Source organism: Dermacentor andersoni, chromosome 4 (assembly GCF_023375885.2).
Source record: "Dermacentor andersoni chromosome 4, qqDerAnde1_hic_scaffold, whole genome shotgun sequence".
Lineage (NCBI taxonomy): Eukaryota > Metazoa > Arthropoda > Arachnida > Ixodida > Ixodidae > Dermacentor > Dermacentor andersoni.
Window position 1 is genome coordinate 5,841,179 of NC_092817.1, and position 16,932 is coordinate 5,858,110.

Below are 16,932 nucleotides of genomic sequence, written 5' to 3' on the forward strand. Positions count from 1 at the left end.
TCTTCACGGTTTCAAATGATCCACGTGCCTGTGCTACTTGGACGACGTCATCGTATTCTCCCCAACGTTCGCTACGCACCTCGAGCGCCTCTTAGCAGTCCTGGACGTTTTTCGTCGAGCCGGTCTGCAACTCAACTCATCGAAGTGCCAATTCAGCCGTCCCCAGATTACCGTCCTTGGACATCTCGTTGACGCGAACGGAGTGCAACCGGACCCAGGCAAGATCCATGATGTTGCGCACTTCCCTGTTCCGAAGTGCGTCAAGGATGTGCGCAGCTTCATCGGCGTTTGTTCGTACTTCCGCCGTTTCGTGAGAAATTTTGCCGCCATAGCACGACCACTAACCGAGCTTTTGAAAAAAGACGCCCCTTTCCAGTGGGGCGATAACGAGGCGTCTGCATTCTCACATCTAATCGACATTCTCACAACGCCCCCCGTTCTGGCCCATTTCGATGCTTCTGCGCCTACCGAAGTCCGTACTGATGCCAGCGGTCACGGAATTGGCGCAGTACTGGCACAACGCCAGCATGGCCACGACCGTCTTATCGCTTACGCCAGCAGGCTCCTCTCACCCGCGGAGCGCAACTAGTCCATCACTGAGCGTGAGTGTCTGGCCCTAGTTTGGGCGGTTGCGAAATTCCGCCCATACTTATATGGCCGACCCTTTTCCGTTGTCACAGACCATCACGCTTTGCTGGTTATGCTCACTGAAAGATCCTACAGGAAGGCTTGGTCGCTGGGCCTTACGCCTCCAAGAACATTCGTATGCTGTCACCTATAAATCTGGCCGGCTACACAAGGTCGCTGGCTGCCTGTCTCGCTACCCGGTCGACGAGCCTGACGACGCCGACAGTAGTAGCGCCAACGGTATTTTCTCTGTGTCTGCCTTCTCTAACATCGCCGATGAGCAGTACCGAGACCTATCGCTGCAGGCACTTATCGAGCGTCTACGCTCTACACCTATACCGACGCATCCGTTCACCGATATGTCCTCCACTGACGTCGCGGACTTTCTCTTGCGTGACATTATCTTGCTTCATGGCGCCGCGACAGCTGCTTACTGACCGTGGTCGAAACTTCCTCTCGAAAGTTATCGCTGACATTGTGCGTTCCTGCTCCATTCAACACAAATTGACTACCTCATACCATCCTCAAACGAATGGCCTGACAGAGCGGTTACACCGTACTCTTACCGATATGCTGTCCAAGTACGTTTCCAAAGACCACCACGACTGGGAAATGTCCCTTTCTTACGTAATATTTGCGTACAATTCTTCCCGGCACGACACCGCCGGATTTTCTCCATTTTATCTACTGTACGGTCGCGAACCTACCTTGCCCCTAGGCACGGCACTTCCTCCTGTTGCGATCTCAACAAGCGAGTATGCGCGCGACGCCATCGCCCTCGCCGACCATGCACGCCAGCTTGCCCGTGCTCGACTGACGGCCTCACAAACCACTCAGCAGTGTCAGTACAACGCCCGCCATCGTGACGTACAGTTTTCGCCTGGTGCGCTCGTGCTCCTGTGGCCGCCCTCTCGTCACGTCAGACTTTCAGAGAAGCTCTTTTCGTGATACACAGGGCCCTACCGCGTGCTGCGCCAGGTGACGCCAGTGACTTACGAAATTGCTCCTGTGGGTTCAACCTCCTCCTCTCCTCTGGCATCTAGTGATGTCGTGCATGTCAGTAGGCTCAAGACCTGCTACGCTGCTTCCGAGTCCGATTTTTAGTCGCTCCAGGACGGCGCTTCTTCAGCCGGGGGTAGTGCTACGGAACAATATGTGCGATCTCGAAAAGGCGAGCATTGTGAAGACGATGATGGCGAGGAGAAGATAGCGGGGGCTGTTGCCTCTTGGCCAAGCGCAGCGTATTTTCTTGTAAATATACTTGTACATAGCTTTCCGTCTGCGTCTTCCTACGTAACATTATAAATACATAATGAAGGCGACATAAAGAATAGAAAAACAAGGATAAGTGTCAGTCACGAAGATAATCAACTTCTTTTGTTCAGATTGTGAGGGAGGCAGAGCTGTGTCAGCCCTGCATAATAATATATAATATATATATATATATATATATATATATATATATATATAAATATAATATATTATTATATATATAATATATTACTATATATATCATTATTCTATATTATACGAGCTGTCATAGGGCAATAAAAGCACAGATTAACATATCTAGAAAAAGACGCCTACGGTAGCGGAAACTTTCTCGGTGCATTAACCACATTAATTTCATGGATGGCACAAGTGTATGTCAATGTATCCTGTTGAACGCTCGCGCAGTATAGTTACTTTTACAGTAATATGGAGAAAGAAAGGTACTTTTACTGATGTGTTATTTCTATTTCTTTCCCATTCCTGCAGGATCTGAGCCGGGAGTTTCTACCGAAGTTATGCCGCCCTTTCAGCCATATCCAATGACGCCCTGCTCTTACGGCAACAAAGGTAACTGCAGTGTTGAAGTGAAGAGGGGATCTGTGCCTCGACAAGGCTCTCAAAACAGCCAGAATTGCCGAATCGCACCACTAATTGGCGAAGGAAGGGTAATTATCTTGAGAGAAAGACCGGACTACGTGACATACCAGTGCAAGTTTGGCTACGGCAACGGAAAGGAATATATGGTGATTGCTTGCAAAGACGGCAAGTGGGCACAGCCACCTCCACACTGCCTAGATTCCAAAGGTGAGTAAAAAGCTTCATAGCCATACTTTCGTTTATATACGCTGGTAAGCTACGTGACAGGTATACTAGAGCGCAAGGTGCTGCTTTTATACTTCCAACTGCCACATGTTTTAGTCTGGTCATTCATGTACCTATGACACATGTGGTCTCAACGATGGCACGTCTATCAAACACCTAATTGCAAGCTCTAAATGTCGGAAGAATCACGTAATATTCACGTTGTAATGTAAATATAGACACTGCCCAAGCGACTAAAGTCAAAGCAAGGTTTCACAAAAAGTTCTGCTCTACGGATTTTTGAGTGCTAAACGAATAAGCGCACCGGGCAGTGGCATTGATTCTGACGAAGTATTTCTCGATGCATTACGTGGTCTACACCTGCCTGAAGGAAAGCGCGGGCGTTACGCTGCAGTAGCGCCACTTTTCCCTTCCACTACGGTGACGTCACCCACTGTACTGCAACATCGCCTGAAGAGTGGCTGCAAAGCTGCGGCTGTACAGGCGCAGCTGCAAAAAATATTGTGCTGGCTGAAGCTTCACCAAAAGGAAAGAAGTATAGAGCTGGCTTTAGCACGAATCGTCGTCTACTGGGAGATTGAGAACACGAAAGAATGAGAGTGAGCGAGTAGCTGGAGCTATAATAGGCACGGAGCAACGCGATACGACAGGGACCAAGAATCACATACATAGCGCCAGCTTTCCACTAAACGTTTTATTTGATCGCATGGGTTATTTATACAATGAGAGGTGATCTAAAATAAAACCAAGGAGACAAACATATAAAGATACAGTAAAGAACCCACACGTATGGTTAATGTAATCACATCGCACCTGGTAATTTCAAGGCGATAGTTTTAGAAACGTTATTTATTTATCCGATAAGCTCAGTAACAGAAGCCTCATACATTTTTTCTGTCGTTTTCTAGATTTCATACGCTTCAACAATCTCACGTGTTGTTCTGCCTTGGGCCTTAGAATGGTCGTGTTGTTGTAGACTGGGACACAGCCGCAGTCTCGGCACTGGATTCCTAGATGGCCTGGCACCGCTTTTTCGACGTTGTACTGGTGTTCCTTAACCTTCTGGTTAAGGCACCGGCCTGTTTTACCTAAGTACGCGTGCCTAAATGGCAAAGATGTAGAATATACAGCGCCTTGAATGGAATTCACGTGTTTTCCACGGTGTTTTATGACACTACCAGGCCTCTCTCTCCGCTGCGCACTAAAGGAGTACTGACACAAAAATTTCCCATCTTGGTTTTACCGCTGCAGTGAGTAGCTAATTACCCAGTAATCACGGCACGAAACATCATTTTGCAGCAGAGCACGACATGTAATTACTTGGCGTCTTGTTTGTAGCGACCAGTTCAAGTTTCGGTTTCAGAAAGCAAGAAGCTGGCCAAAGAAAGAATGTAAACACAACCGGGCACGTGATCGCACAAAACTGTGACGTACGCACGCCAGCGTGCTCGCCGGCACGCGAGCTTCGTGTTGCTAGTTCGTCCGCTACGTCTGCACGTGCTTTGCGATGTCCTCGCCATCATCGTCGTCCTCGTTTTCGTCCTCCAGCGGCGACTATTTCCTGCAGGCGGGAGTTGCCGCTGTATTAGACGTGGCTAACCACTTTTGATTGGATCCGCTACAAAGCAGCGACTCGGAAAGTGCGGCCAGCGACAGCTATCAATATGCGTACGCACTGCTACAAGTAGTACAAACCATTCGTCGAGAGCGCTTTTTGAATGAAGCATATTCCGGAGGAGGACACAAGGCGGGCTAAAAGTCGCCACGGCATCAGGCTTGGGGGTACGTAGTCTTGGTGGAAGGTCATTGGACAGCCCTGAGCTCGGCGGGTTTTGTTTATACCAGGTACGCTCGCAATGAGCAAATCTGACTGCTATTCAACGGGGTCCTTTCTAAGCGTTGTTGTGGTGCCTGTTTCTCGAACCTCGACCAGCGTTACTGTTGGATAGCATGGCGTTGCCGGCGGGCTGCAGGCGTCCGATAGGCCGTGACGACCACGCAAGGACGATACGATTTCTAATGCGGAACTTGCTCTGTTTATTCATTGGTTGATGAAGGATCAGAAAAAGAGAATGAATGAATTGAAAAAGTACATTGCGGGGTCCCCTAAATAGGCCCACTAAAATCGTAGGCGGGATCTTGCTCACGTCAACGTCACGTGACATGCACTGAGTCTGGTCGGGGATGGGCTGCTGATCCTTTCTCCCAGGTGACGTTGCACGACCGAGCTTGCCTCCTCTGGCGGCAACCCGCGGGCCCTGTTTGTTTCGCGGAAACGGTCTCCCCTAGAGTCGGACAGTTCGCGGGAAGGGTGCCCCCTTGGAGTCGCACACACAAAAAAGCCTGTCATCACTGCGGGGCGCCTGCCAGACCGGCAACCACTCGAGACAACCATAGCAAATAGGAATCCATTCTTCGTTTCGATTAGGCATGGTCTTGGAGCATCCTTTTTGCCCGAGGTGTTACAGACTAACCGTAACAGCGTCCAGCGGCGCGCACGAACTCGGACCACTTCTGCCGCTCATCGAGGCCAACGGTAGCGAACCGGCAAGCCAGGCGAGCTGGCGATCGATAGGAAACGGCATAGGCCTAGCTCGTTGGCCGTCGGATCCGAGGCCGACGGCACATGCGATCCGTTCGCAGCTCGTAATAAAGCACCTATATTCGTCAACACAATCATCGTTGGTACATTTATCTCGCTTATAAGTGACAATACAATTAATTTTCCCCGACGCCGTTGGTAGCGATGAGAAAACACGTTAGCCAGGCGAGCCACTTCGCACAGATGATTTCGGCGGCGGCTGCGCTGACCGCTTGCGAGTCGAAATCACGCCAATGATTTACTATTTCGTGCAACGTTTTATGACATGCAAACGTTCGAGGTCACTCTAGTCTGAGTTATTTCGTGTCGGAAACAAATTTCAGCCGATTTTACGTGCTGCCGTCCGCGGCGAAAAAAAGATCTGGGCTATCGGAGCGGAGAGAAACTCGCTCGCAGGGCTCGCTCCGATGGCAGCGCAAACTCGTGACGGTGTGTTTTCTGGTTTGTTTACATTCCTTCCCTAATATCGATGTCGCGAGGTGCTACGTTTTGCCGTTGACTGCGCGAACTTTAACATTTACTTTAAATATATTCTAAGCTATATTCGCCGTTCATATGTGCACGTGTACCACTACCACGTGACAATATTTTGCAGACGATGTCTGTGTGCCCACATAAATCGATCTCACACGTTAACTCGACTTCGAATTTGTGTATCAGTACTCCTTTAATTTTTTTGCAAAGACCTTGCAACCGTCCGGGAACGGAAAAAATTACGACTACTCCGGACTTGCTCTCTATCCTTAGCCGATTATGAGAAATGGTGTACGTGTATGAAGAAAATACGGCCACCAATTCTTCGCTTTAGTACTGTTGGTCCCCTCTCAGAAGTTTGCCTTATACATCGTACTCACATTTTAGCTACGGCGGTCAACAGGCTCAGAGTATAGCCTGACTTACTTAGACGTTTAGCCAGAGCCCACAAGCTTGTTTCAAGATTATGCTGACAAGAAATTCGTCCGTCAATTTTGCAAACACGAGCTTATCACGGCGCGTTTTACCATTTTCGAGTGCACAGACGTGAGCGGATGTGCGTACAGGCTTATTGCATCTACGTTTGTAGCACTACCACGCACCTCCTAACGAGAAATGGAACCCGAAGTCTAAAAATCTTATGAAGTTGTCTTTAAGCACTTCATGCGTCAGTGCTGGAGGAAATACGTCCGACCTGAACATGGCTAGCGTTTCTGAAACCACCAAGTCATAATTGTTAGCTTCGTTTTTGGTCACAATTAAATAGTCGTCTACGAATCTAAACACAGCAAGAACATCCGTGTGATTCAAATGCTCGTCAAGGGCTTAGTAACGCTTTACTAGAAATATGTCACTCCAGCACTGAGCGATGCGTGATCCTATAAATATGCAATTTTCTTGTCTCACATTGTTCCTACTCCACGTCGCATAAGTCGAGTTGATATAAAAGAAATGGAGCTCAATGAACTGCTCACATGATACCCCGGCAGTATTTTCGAATTGAACCACTTTCATTCTAACAATGCCTTCGGCCACACGACATTAATTCGGTCTGAGGAAGGGAATTATAAAGATCTTTTACAGTCAATAGCGAATTGGGAAAGGTTTTCATTCTGCTTGTCTTTGAAGAAATCGAGCACTTGTTCCGACTTATTTACCAAAAATAGAGCATTGACTGGCAACAACTTTGGATACCTTTGCATGAACAATGCTAAGCATTTCTGTCAGGTTTCATTCTCTGAGATGATGACTTGGAAGGGGCAATCCCATTTATGAGTTCTCGCTGAGAATATGCTTCTAATTCCCTTGTTTTCATCAACTGGGCCAGGCCTTCCAGATTAAACCTCTTGCCCAGCTTTTTTTGCGTTAGACTTTACTTTTTCCAGCGAACTTTCATCTTTGGTATCAAAGACAGCCTCCGTTTCTTTCCCTTGATACGTCAATTTACGCATAACCGTGAAACCTACCTTTTTATCTGCCGGTAACAGAGTGAGCGACTTGTCCTTCAAATGCTTATCTGTACGAGTTAGGACGACTAGGAGGAATAAAGTTTATTTGTAAAAATGAGCTGATGGTGGAGCTGTCCCAGGTGGACGGCGTCCATAGTCCAGGATGCCGAGGACCTGAGCCAATAGCTTGGCCGTGTTCTCCAGACAATGCTGGTCTTCAGGGCTGGGGCTTGTCAGCGGGGCCTCCCAATGCTCGACGGTTGGTCCGGTTTTCTGTGGTGTCGATGGGTCGTGCCCACACTCCCATACCTTGTGGTAGAAAGTATTGGGGGCAGAGCAGAAGGCACACTTATAAGTGTAGATCGAAAGATACATGGTGTGCAGCAGGGTGCCGTGCGGGAATGTGCCGGTCTTTATTTTACGGAAGATCACCGCCTCTTCTCTAGTCGGCTTGGGATGCGGGGATGAGTAGTTCCTCCTACCCAGTCTGCAGTGGCTCAGGATGTCGCTGTATGTTTTTGGGACGCCATGGTGTAGGTCTACCGGTGCTCGTGAACCCGGTTACCCAGTTAGGAAAGGTTTCTTTTTGGCTACGCAAGGGAAACATTTCCTTTCCAATGTGCGAGACTGAAATATTCAAATAAAACTATTGTTAGTCAGGACAACAACAAACTTAAACACACACAGAACAAAAGAAAAGTACGCTTAAAATTTGAATCGGCTTTAATGAAAGCGGCGCGTGGTTACCCTAAAAACTGAGCACGTCGTTGAGAAATTGCCTAACATGAAACCTGCCTCCAGAAAGTTATTGCGGCGTCAATGCAGTATTTGTGGAGCCCAGGACATTGTGTCCATTTTCTATTATTGCAAAGCGCCATATGTCCAGTGGTCACATCCCGATCTTTTACAACGACTGAAAGCTGAGCTAGTTGGTAAGGATTCATTATGCAAAAAAGAGGTGAGACGTGCAGACAGGACACAAGAGTAGACAAGTGAACATTGCGTTCGTGTTGTCCACTTCTCTACTCTTGTGTCCTGTCTACACGCCTCACCTCTTTTTTGCACACGATCGTTTATTTTGTCATTTCCTAGGATAATGTATTCTTCCATTTCCCTTGCTTGATGCCCCAGGCGGTGCCTTTAGCGCGCTAAACCATGGTTAAGATCGCGCCGAAAACTCGGCCACTGGAGGCAGCCCACTGAACCCACCGTGGTGGCATGCCGGACGAGTGACAGTGTTTTATGACTTGCTGCCATTGTGTGTGTGTGTGTTTGTGTGTGTGTGGGACGAACATGGACGTCCACACACACACACACACACACACACACACACACACACACACACACACACACACACACACACACACACGCACACGCACACGCACACGCACACGCACACACACACACACACACACACACACACGCGCACACACGCACACACGAATCATCCCTTGAAAGTTATTCCTCTGTTCCTACCTGTCCTTGACGTCCCTTTTTACATCATTAGTATGTCGAAAACAATTCGGATTGATAACATTCTTTAGGGTTATAGCGCAGCTCAGAAAGATCAAAAAGAAGGTGGAAGGGGTAATCAAAGGGAACAGAGAACAAAGTGAGCGCTAACATCCAACTGATGGTTTATTTCCTGACACTTATACACTCGGCGAACCGTGTGACATTAAGAGATTACACAAACCAAGCAACAAAACCGATAGCAACCATGTGAAAACAAATTCAGACAGCCTGTGGCGGCAGTCGGAGATATGCCAATTCATTGTTTGATAACGATAATGAAAGTGAGCTTACACATGCATGGCCTAGACCTATGATAGCCTTTGCTTCGATGATTTCTTTTGTGAGCTGATTACGACTACGACCTAGAATGACGCATTCCTCTAAGACATGTTCGCAATTACACATTTTGCAGTGCTGCGCAAGAAACCCCCCAGCTGTAATACAATTCTTAGCATTGTAACCATGTTCGCGCAGCCTGTCATTCAGACATCGACCAGTTTGACCAACGTAAAGTTTTCCACACTTCAGTGGAGAACAATAAGCAACACAATCTGTGCAATTAACGAACTTCCTTTTGTGATTCTTATCACAGCTTGGAGGCGCCTCCTTATTCGGATTACTGAGCTTGCAAATCCTCATAAGCTTGTTAGGGGCAGAAAGCACTACGCGAATATTCGCTCGCTTGGCGATTTTCTTAAGATTATGTGAGACGGTGTGAATATAAGGAATGATGCTAGTCCTACCCAGAGTAGTTGCAAGATTATCTTCGTGCTGGTTGTCTTTTCTAAGCTCTCTTAGAATCCGTTCTGCTACTGACACTTGTAGACACGGGATAACCAGTCTGCGAAAGCCGTTCGCACTGAGGTGGCACGACTTTTTCAAAGCCTTATTTAGGCACAGGTTAGCAATGCCTCTCTTGACCAACGTAGAATGTGCAGAATGAAACGGAAGAAGTGGTTTGTTAGCACGAGGTTCATAGTACCAACACGTGTGCATGTCGGAACAAGCTAAGCGCAGATCCAAAAACCGGATCGTGTGATCCTGTGGGAGCTCGTAAGTAACGTCAATGGGCGCAAGGCATTCTTTGACTATTGGCACTACAATGGCAACCTCAGTCTGAAGGTCAGCCGGAGAACACTGAATACAAAAGAAAAAGTCGTCCACATAACGAAATATTTTAAAACATTACTCTGAGGAAGGTTCACTGACATGGTGACATCTAGGTGTCATTCCATGTAATGAAACTTGAAGACATATAAAAGCTCGAAAATTTTAAAAAGTGATGACTAGACAGCCCAGCGTTATTCTGAAAACGGGTGACACCAAATTCATCAATTGTCTGTGAAATAGCTGACAGCAGGTCATCGTGAGGAATAGAATAGTGCAGGTCCTTCACATCGACGAAGAAGACTTGAAAGCCTCGATCGGAGTTGTCCTTCAAGAAGTTAATCACTTCATCAGAGTGACGTATTAAAAACGGGTCGTTCACGGGTAAAACGGCTAGCTTGGCTTGCAGAAACAGTGCGACAGACTTCTGCCACGTGTCCTTTTCTGAAGCAATAACCCTCAAAGGGACGTCAGGTTTGTGCGTCTTCGCGCTAAAAAACACCTCTAGGTGATCTAGTTTGCTGTTGGCAATGTTTTTGAACATTTTGTCCAAGTTACCTTCCCTGCAAAGTTTCTTACCTTAGCTTTTGCCTTACTTAAGGACAGTGTATTCTATATAATAATAATAATTTAATAATAATTTTATTTCTGCCTCAAGAAGCAGAGACAGAGGGAGCTGCAGAAAAAGCTGTCATAAACAGCTTGACTCGGCCGCAGCCCCGAAATACAAAGCAGCAGCGACAGGCAATCTCATCGCAGACATGATGGCTTCATTTTAAAGAAATCCTGTCGTTTAAAAACGGCGCAAATTGCCTGATCAGCTCTTGCATGAAAATTACCTTCCGAGAGTACACAGAACCCGCCTTCTTTATCTGCCGGTAACACGAGAATCGAATTGTCACACAGATAGTTAGCTACACGTCTGAAAGGAACCTTCGGAGGTGCCTGTCTTGAGCGGGATATGGCCCCTACACCTTCGGAAATAACGCGTGAAACATCCTCTGCCGTTGCGAACTTGTAAATCTGCCTCACCAGTGACAGCATCTCTTCCGATGGTTTGCTAGATTCCACCGCGAACTTCGGTCCCAACGCCACTGCGCTACAAGCCTAAAGAAAAAGTCATGGCATACCAACTCGCCCAAATTGCTACGCTTCTGATTGATAACAACGACGTGCCTTCATTGTGCTTTGAAGAGCATTCGAGCGAGGCTTCAGTGCAGAATAGATAGTGTCGCAGCTTACTGCAGCCAGAGTTTAAAAAACATCCGCAGTTCCGCCCGAAAGGCGAAGCACCGATTGCGATACCAAATTAGTAGATAGCTGTATGAATTAAGGATAATAGTGTTATCGGCTCTATAAACTTGTAAGCATTCGCTGACTAACTAAATTACCAATAATAGGATGTTTATGCGTGACTCAACGAAGACGTAGAAAGAAACATACACACGGAGACAGCGTTCCTTTGTGTGTCTGTTTCTTTCTACGTCCTCGTTCAATCGTGCTTACACATTCTATCATGAATTCAAACCAACTAGCCCGCCAACATGTTTTAACTAAGTTAATCAGCACTGGTGTCACGCACGTACAGGTCCACATGAACACATCTCGTTCGATGAGTTTGGAACCTCGTTGTGAAAATTATGGTGTGGAAACGCTGCAGCAGCACGCGAATTGACCATTGTACATGCCTCGCTTCAGCGCGAACGAAACGTCGAAAGCACAGCGCATACGCCGCTACCGGCACTACGCGCACTTTGCAAAACATAGCAGATCGCTTTGAACTTGAGGCCTGCGCGGGCGCGCACTTTAGCCACGTCGCAGATCGCTTTCAAAACACACGAGCGCTGGCAGCGCGTCCCTACGGCGTCCGCCAAGGGCGTCTACTATGGCGTCCGCGACTGGCGTGGTTAACGCTGTAGTAGACGCCGTGGTTGTCTCCACTCTGTACGGAGCGGCGGGCGACAGAGAGAGAGAGAGAGAAAACCTTTATTTTTACGCCAGCGTCCGGCGCTCACCCCTGGCTGGTCAGCTACCAGTCCTCACACAACACGTCTCTGACGTGCTGGATAAGCACCGACAGGAGCATGTTACTTGCATGGAATGGTGCAGTGAGCCAGTCCGTCCATGACCGTAGCTGAATGTTAGTAGGAATGGTGGAGAGGGCTGACTGCAGATTGGTTTGAGTGTGAGGGCTCACACTCAGGGATATTCCCTGATATTCCCATGCCATAGGCATTGCCCTCACATAGGGACTGATATTCCATGCAGTTAGGGCATTTTGGTGGCCCAGCTAGGCCTTGAATATAGTGACAGAAAAGAGGAGTCACTATTGAGTTTGTTTGTAGTGTTCGGAGAATAGCGCTGTCTTCTCGCGAGAGGTTAGCAGGAGGAGTAATAAAGGCGACGGCATTGGCGCGAAGTTTCTTTAGAAGTGATGTGCGCTCCTTGTGCGAAGTCTTTCTGTGTTTCTTTGGGTTAAATTCGGTTGTCCATAGGCACGGGGGACCCGCAAAACTAACTAGGCGGGTGGGCTCATGAGCTCGGGAGTTCCCCCTCGTGCCTTGGTGCCCAGGTATCCACTGCAAGGTAACACAGAGCGAAGGGTGTGCATCCAAGTGCCATTGAAGTAGGCTGTGTATATGCTCAGGTAGCAAGTTGTCACGAAACATGCGGCGCGCATCTTGGCTGTCGGTGCGAATAAAGATGCGTTGGGTAGGATGATGAGGCCGGGTGACTGCTTCGAGAATAGCAAGAGCCTCCGCGTCGGATGGGTCGGGGATTCCTATGTGTGCGTTTACATGCTCGTAGTCAGGGCCGACTTCTGCAGTTGGACATCTACCCTCCGAGTGACTAGCGTCCGTATAATAATACGTAGTGTCTGGTAGTGGGTATTCCTTATTTACTCGTTGACTAACTTGGAGCGGCGAGCTTCGTGTTTGTGTGGCTGCATATGTTGTGGTATGGGTAGTGTCACCATCACGTTGTTGGACGAGCCTATTCGGTGAATTGTCAGGAGTATCGCTTGTTCTACTTCCACAATACTCTACAGCTCTCCGTCGGAGGCCGAGGCGGGTAACCCATGTATGACGCCGCGTGCGTTCATAGGATCAGCGGCCACGCAGGTGTTTGTCTCGTAAGCTGCACCGTTGATAGTGATGCTCTTTAGTTCCGCGGGCTTATCGGCAGCAGATCGACGATAGGTGTCAACGGCCACCAGGCTTTGTGTGGTGCGGATTTCGAAGTATATGTTGCTACGTTCCACTGTGTTGAGTCCTGCCACCGAGCGGATAGCGTTGCCGAGGGTACCGACGTCGATTGCGGCAAGGAATTTAACAATCACAGTGGTGGTTTCTTGCTGGCGCGGCGTTGTCCCTGCGGTGCGCCAGTGGCCGAGTGTCGTAGCGGACGCCGCTGCTTGCTCGATTTCCATGCTTCAGAAGCCCGCGAACGCGTGTGGCGTCGGTGGTGTTGAGGTAGCGTCCAGCCAAGGACTAGGCTTAGTGGCCGGCGGCCGGCTAAGCCGGCAAAGTTCCTTCATTAATTGCGCAGAAACGATGAAAAGTTCGTCTCACCTAAAGGTGGGTACTTTGAGACGTTTTCCTAACACAAGTTTGGAGTCCTATCGAAGAAGGTTCCCTTGATAGGGTGAAAACTTCGAGGAGCAGATGTGGATCCGTGCTGACTCGGCGACCGCGTCCAACGCTCCGCGGCGGGAGAGGAGGACAGCGACGCACCGTAGCAGCCGCCGGAGAACTCCCCTCCTCGCTCGCCTCACCCCCATGCCTCGCGCGCCACACGAGAGGGCACACATCCGGGCCTCGTTCCTCGCTCGCGCACGCGAAGTTGAACCGCGTGCGCGAGCCCATCCTCAACCGCCAGCCCATCCTCACACGCTTTCACTCATACCGAACCTCACGGCGACGGCGACGGCGGCGGCAGAAATGCGCCTGCAGTGCCCATATAATTGCTATCGCAATAATATGCCTATGCACTTAAGACGACGCGATCAAATGCATGTTGCTGACTATTGTATGGAGTAATTCACACTATTTTTTGTATTCTGCTTAATTGAATAATTTGTCAAGCTTATTTAACCTAGGAAAAGCCAAGATGTATGCACTGAAAGATAAGCAGGGTAATATCATCAGAAATCTCGAAGGTACCCAGACCTTTATCTGACCTTTTCAGTACCCAGAGGACTCAGGAGTACTCTATACGAAAAAAATAGTGAACAGTATACAGAAACTCCTCGTATAACTAGAGAGGAGGTCAGAAGGGCCTTGCAAGGCATTAAACGGGGAAAAGCGGGAGGAGAGGACGGAATAACAGTCGATTTAATCAAAGATGGAGGAGACATAATGCTAGGAAAACTGGCGGCTCTCTATACGAAGTGTCTATCGACTGCAACGGTCCCAGAAATCTGGAAGAATACAAACATTATAATAATCCACAAAAAGGGCGACGTTATATAACTGAAAAATTATAGGCCCATTAGCTTACTCTCAGTATTATATAAAATATTTACCAAAATAATCTCCAATAGAATAAGGGCAACATTGGACTTTAGTCAACCAAGGGAACAGGCTGGCTTCAGGAAAGGATTTTCTACAATGGATCACATCGATATCATTAATCAGGTTAACGAGAAATCCGGAGACTACAATAAGCCTCTCTATGTGTCTTTTAAATATTACAAAAAAACATTTTATTCAGTAGAGATACCAGCAGTCATAGAGGCCATGCGTAATCAAGGCGTACAGACCGCTTACGTAAATAACCTGGAAAATATATGCAGAGATTCCACAGCCACCTTAATTCTACACAAGAAAAGTAGGAAAATACCTATAAAGAAAGGGGTCAGACAAGGAGGCACAATCTCTCCAATGCTATTCACTGCGTGCTTGGAAGAAGTATTCAAGGTATTAAACTAGAAAGGTTTAGGAGTAAGGATCGACGGCGAATACCTCAGCAACCTTCGGTTGGCCGATGACATTGTTCTATTCAGCAACACTGCGGTCGAGTTACAGCAAATGACTGAGGACCTTAACAGGGAGAGTATACGAGTGGGGCTGAAGATTAATATGCAGAAGACAAAGATAATGATAAATAACTGGGCAAGAAAACAAGAGTTCAAGATCGCAAGTCAGCCTATAGAGTCTGTGAAGGAGTATGTTTACCTGAGTCATCTAATCACAGGAAACCCTGACCATGAGAAGGAAATTCACAGAAGAATGAAAATGAGTTGGATCGCATACGGCAGACATCGTGAGCTCCTGACTGGGAGCTTAGCGTCATCATTGAAAAGGAAAGTATAAAATCAGTGATTTCTACCGGTGCTGACATATGGCGCTGAGAGTTGGAGACTGACAAAGAAGCTTGAGAACAAGTTAAAGACCGCCCAGAAAGCGATGGAACGAGGAATGCTAGGCATAACTTTAAGAGACAGAAAGAGAGTGGTTTGGATCAGAGAGCAAACTGGTATAGACGATAAGCTAATAGACATTAGGAGAAAAAAATGGCGTTGGGCAGGTCATGTAATGCGCAGATTAGATAACCGTTGGACCATTAGGGTGACAGAATGGGTACCAAGAGAAGGCAAGCGCAGTAGATGACGGCAGAAGACTAGGTGGTGCGACGAAATTAGAAAATGTGCGGGTGCTAGTTGGAATCGGTTGGCCTAGGACAGGGTTAATTAGAGATCGCAGGGAGAGGCCTTGGTCCTGCAGTGGACATAAATAGGCTGACGATGCCGATGACGACGATGACGATGATGATATTTAACCAACTTCGGAAGCAACAAAGTTAGGCGAAAAATTCCAATTAGAAAGTTGTAGTGCGATACGTTGTTGTATCCATTCCGCGTACAAAGGAACGTAGCATTTAGCCGGGTGTGCTGCCCTGCGCCTGCTGATCGCTATCACGAACCGCTCATTGGTGGCGTAAATCGCACAGCCAATGGCTGCGTCACTGCCCTGCCGCCTCTTAAGCGGCAGCACACACTGCTAGATGTTATGCTCATTTGTACGAGAAACGTACAAATTGTACGAGAACACACGACATCAGCAATCAGACGTAGTGACCAATCGCGAATCGGGAAGGTCTGGCAATACCAGTACCAATAGGGGCAAGTACGAACACAGAGGAACGCGTGAAGGAATATCGAACGGAAAACGAGCGACTCAGACAGGAGCTAGAAAAGGCAAAAAAAAAACAGCGAATCAGCCAAAAGAATTGACGAACTACAGAAAACACTTAATGAAATACTAACCAAAATGCAGACACAATCGTCGCCCCGGTCAGCCACCTTCGCCTCCATCTCCACCCCATCCACCGATGCCCTGGAGGAGGAAGTGGATATGTTAGCAGATGTAGCACACCAAATGGGAGCGAAGCTTAAAAATCCCGGAGACCAAGACCAACGAACAGGTCGCTTCCGTACAGGAGGTCAAGAGACCCCGACCTAGCACAAAAAAATGCTGACGGCCTTGAGGACATGCTCAACAAGCTCTCGGACAAAATGGAGAAAATGTTCGAGATGCTGGCGGCGCGCATTAGTGACAGCGAGGCAGAGAGGAAGGCGCAGGTCCTAAAGTACAACAGGCGGATCGCAAAGCTGGAGAAGAAGATCTCGTAAAGATGGTGGGCACCAAAAAGGCAACACTCGTCATCTGGCTGTGGAACTGCCGCAGCTTCTCAAACAAAAAGGCAACGACGACACAATACGTTAAAATGACCGCAAAAAGAAAAAAAAAACCCGACGTAATCATTCTCCAAGAAACATTCGACCACGCCAAAATTTCCGGGTACGCCACCCACAAACAACGCACAAAAGGGACGGGGAGGGACATAGTCGTGACCACATTAGTCAAAAAAGGACTGGTGGCGATCCCGCGAATTATGAGAAAAATTACGGACATTAGCCACATCCTCATAGAAGTCGTGCCACGCAGCAAGATGAGAAGCAGCACTTTCGTCCTGAAGGGCTATAGCAGCCCGTCCAAGAAGGGCCTAAAACACAATTTCGAAGATTTAATTACCGAAACGATGACCATCGCGGACGACAAC

At 47.9% G+C, this 16,932-nt stretch overlaps 1 protein-coding gene across 2 annotated transcripts in view; it reads left to right on the forward strand.

Annotated features, from left to right (window-relative positions):
* Positions 1-16,932, forward strand: part of LOC126535749 (uncharacterized) — a 338,961-nt gene that overhangs the window by 33,186 nt on the left and 288,843 nt on the right. For both annotated transcript variants that reach the window (XM_055073350.2, XM_055073351.2), the window contains exon 2: positions 2,386-2,703. In XM_055073350.2, coding sequence (XP_054929325.1) covers positions 2,386-2,703 — 318 coding nt within the window. The remainder of the gene's footprint in view (positions 1-2,385; positions 2,704-16,932) is intronic.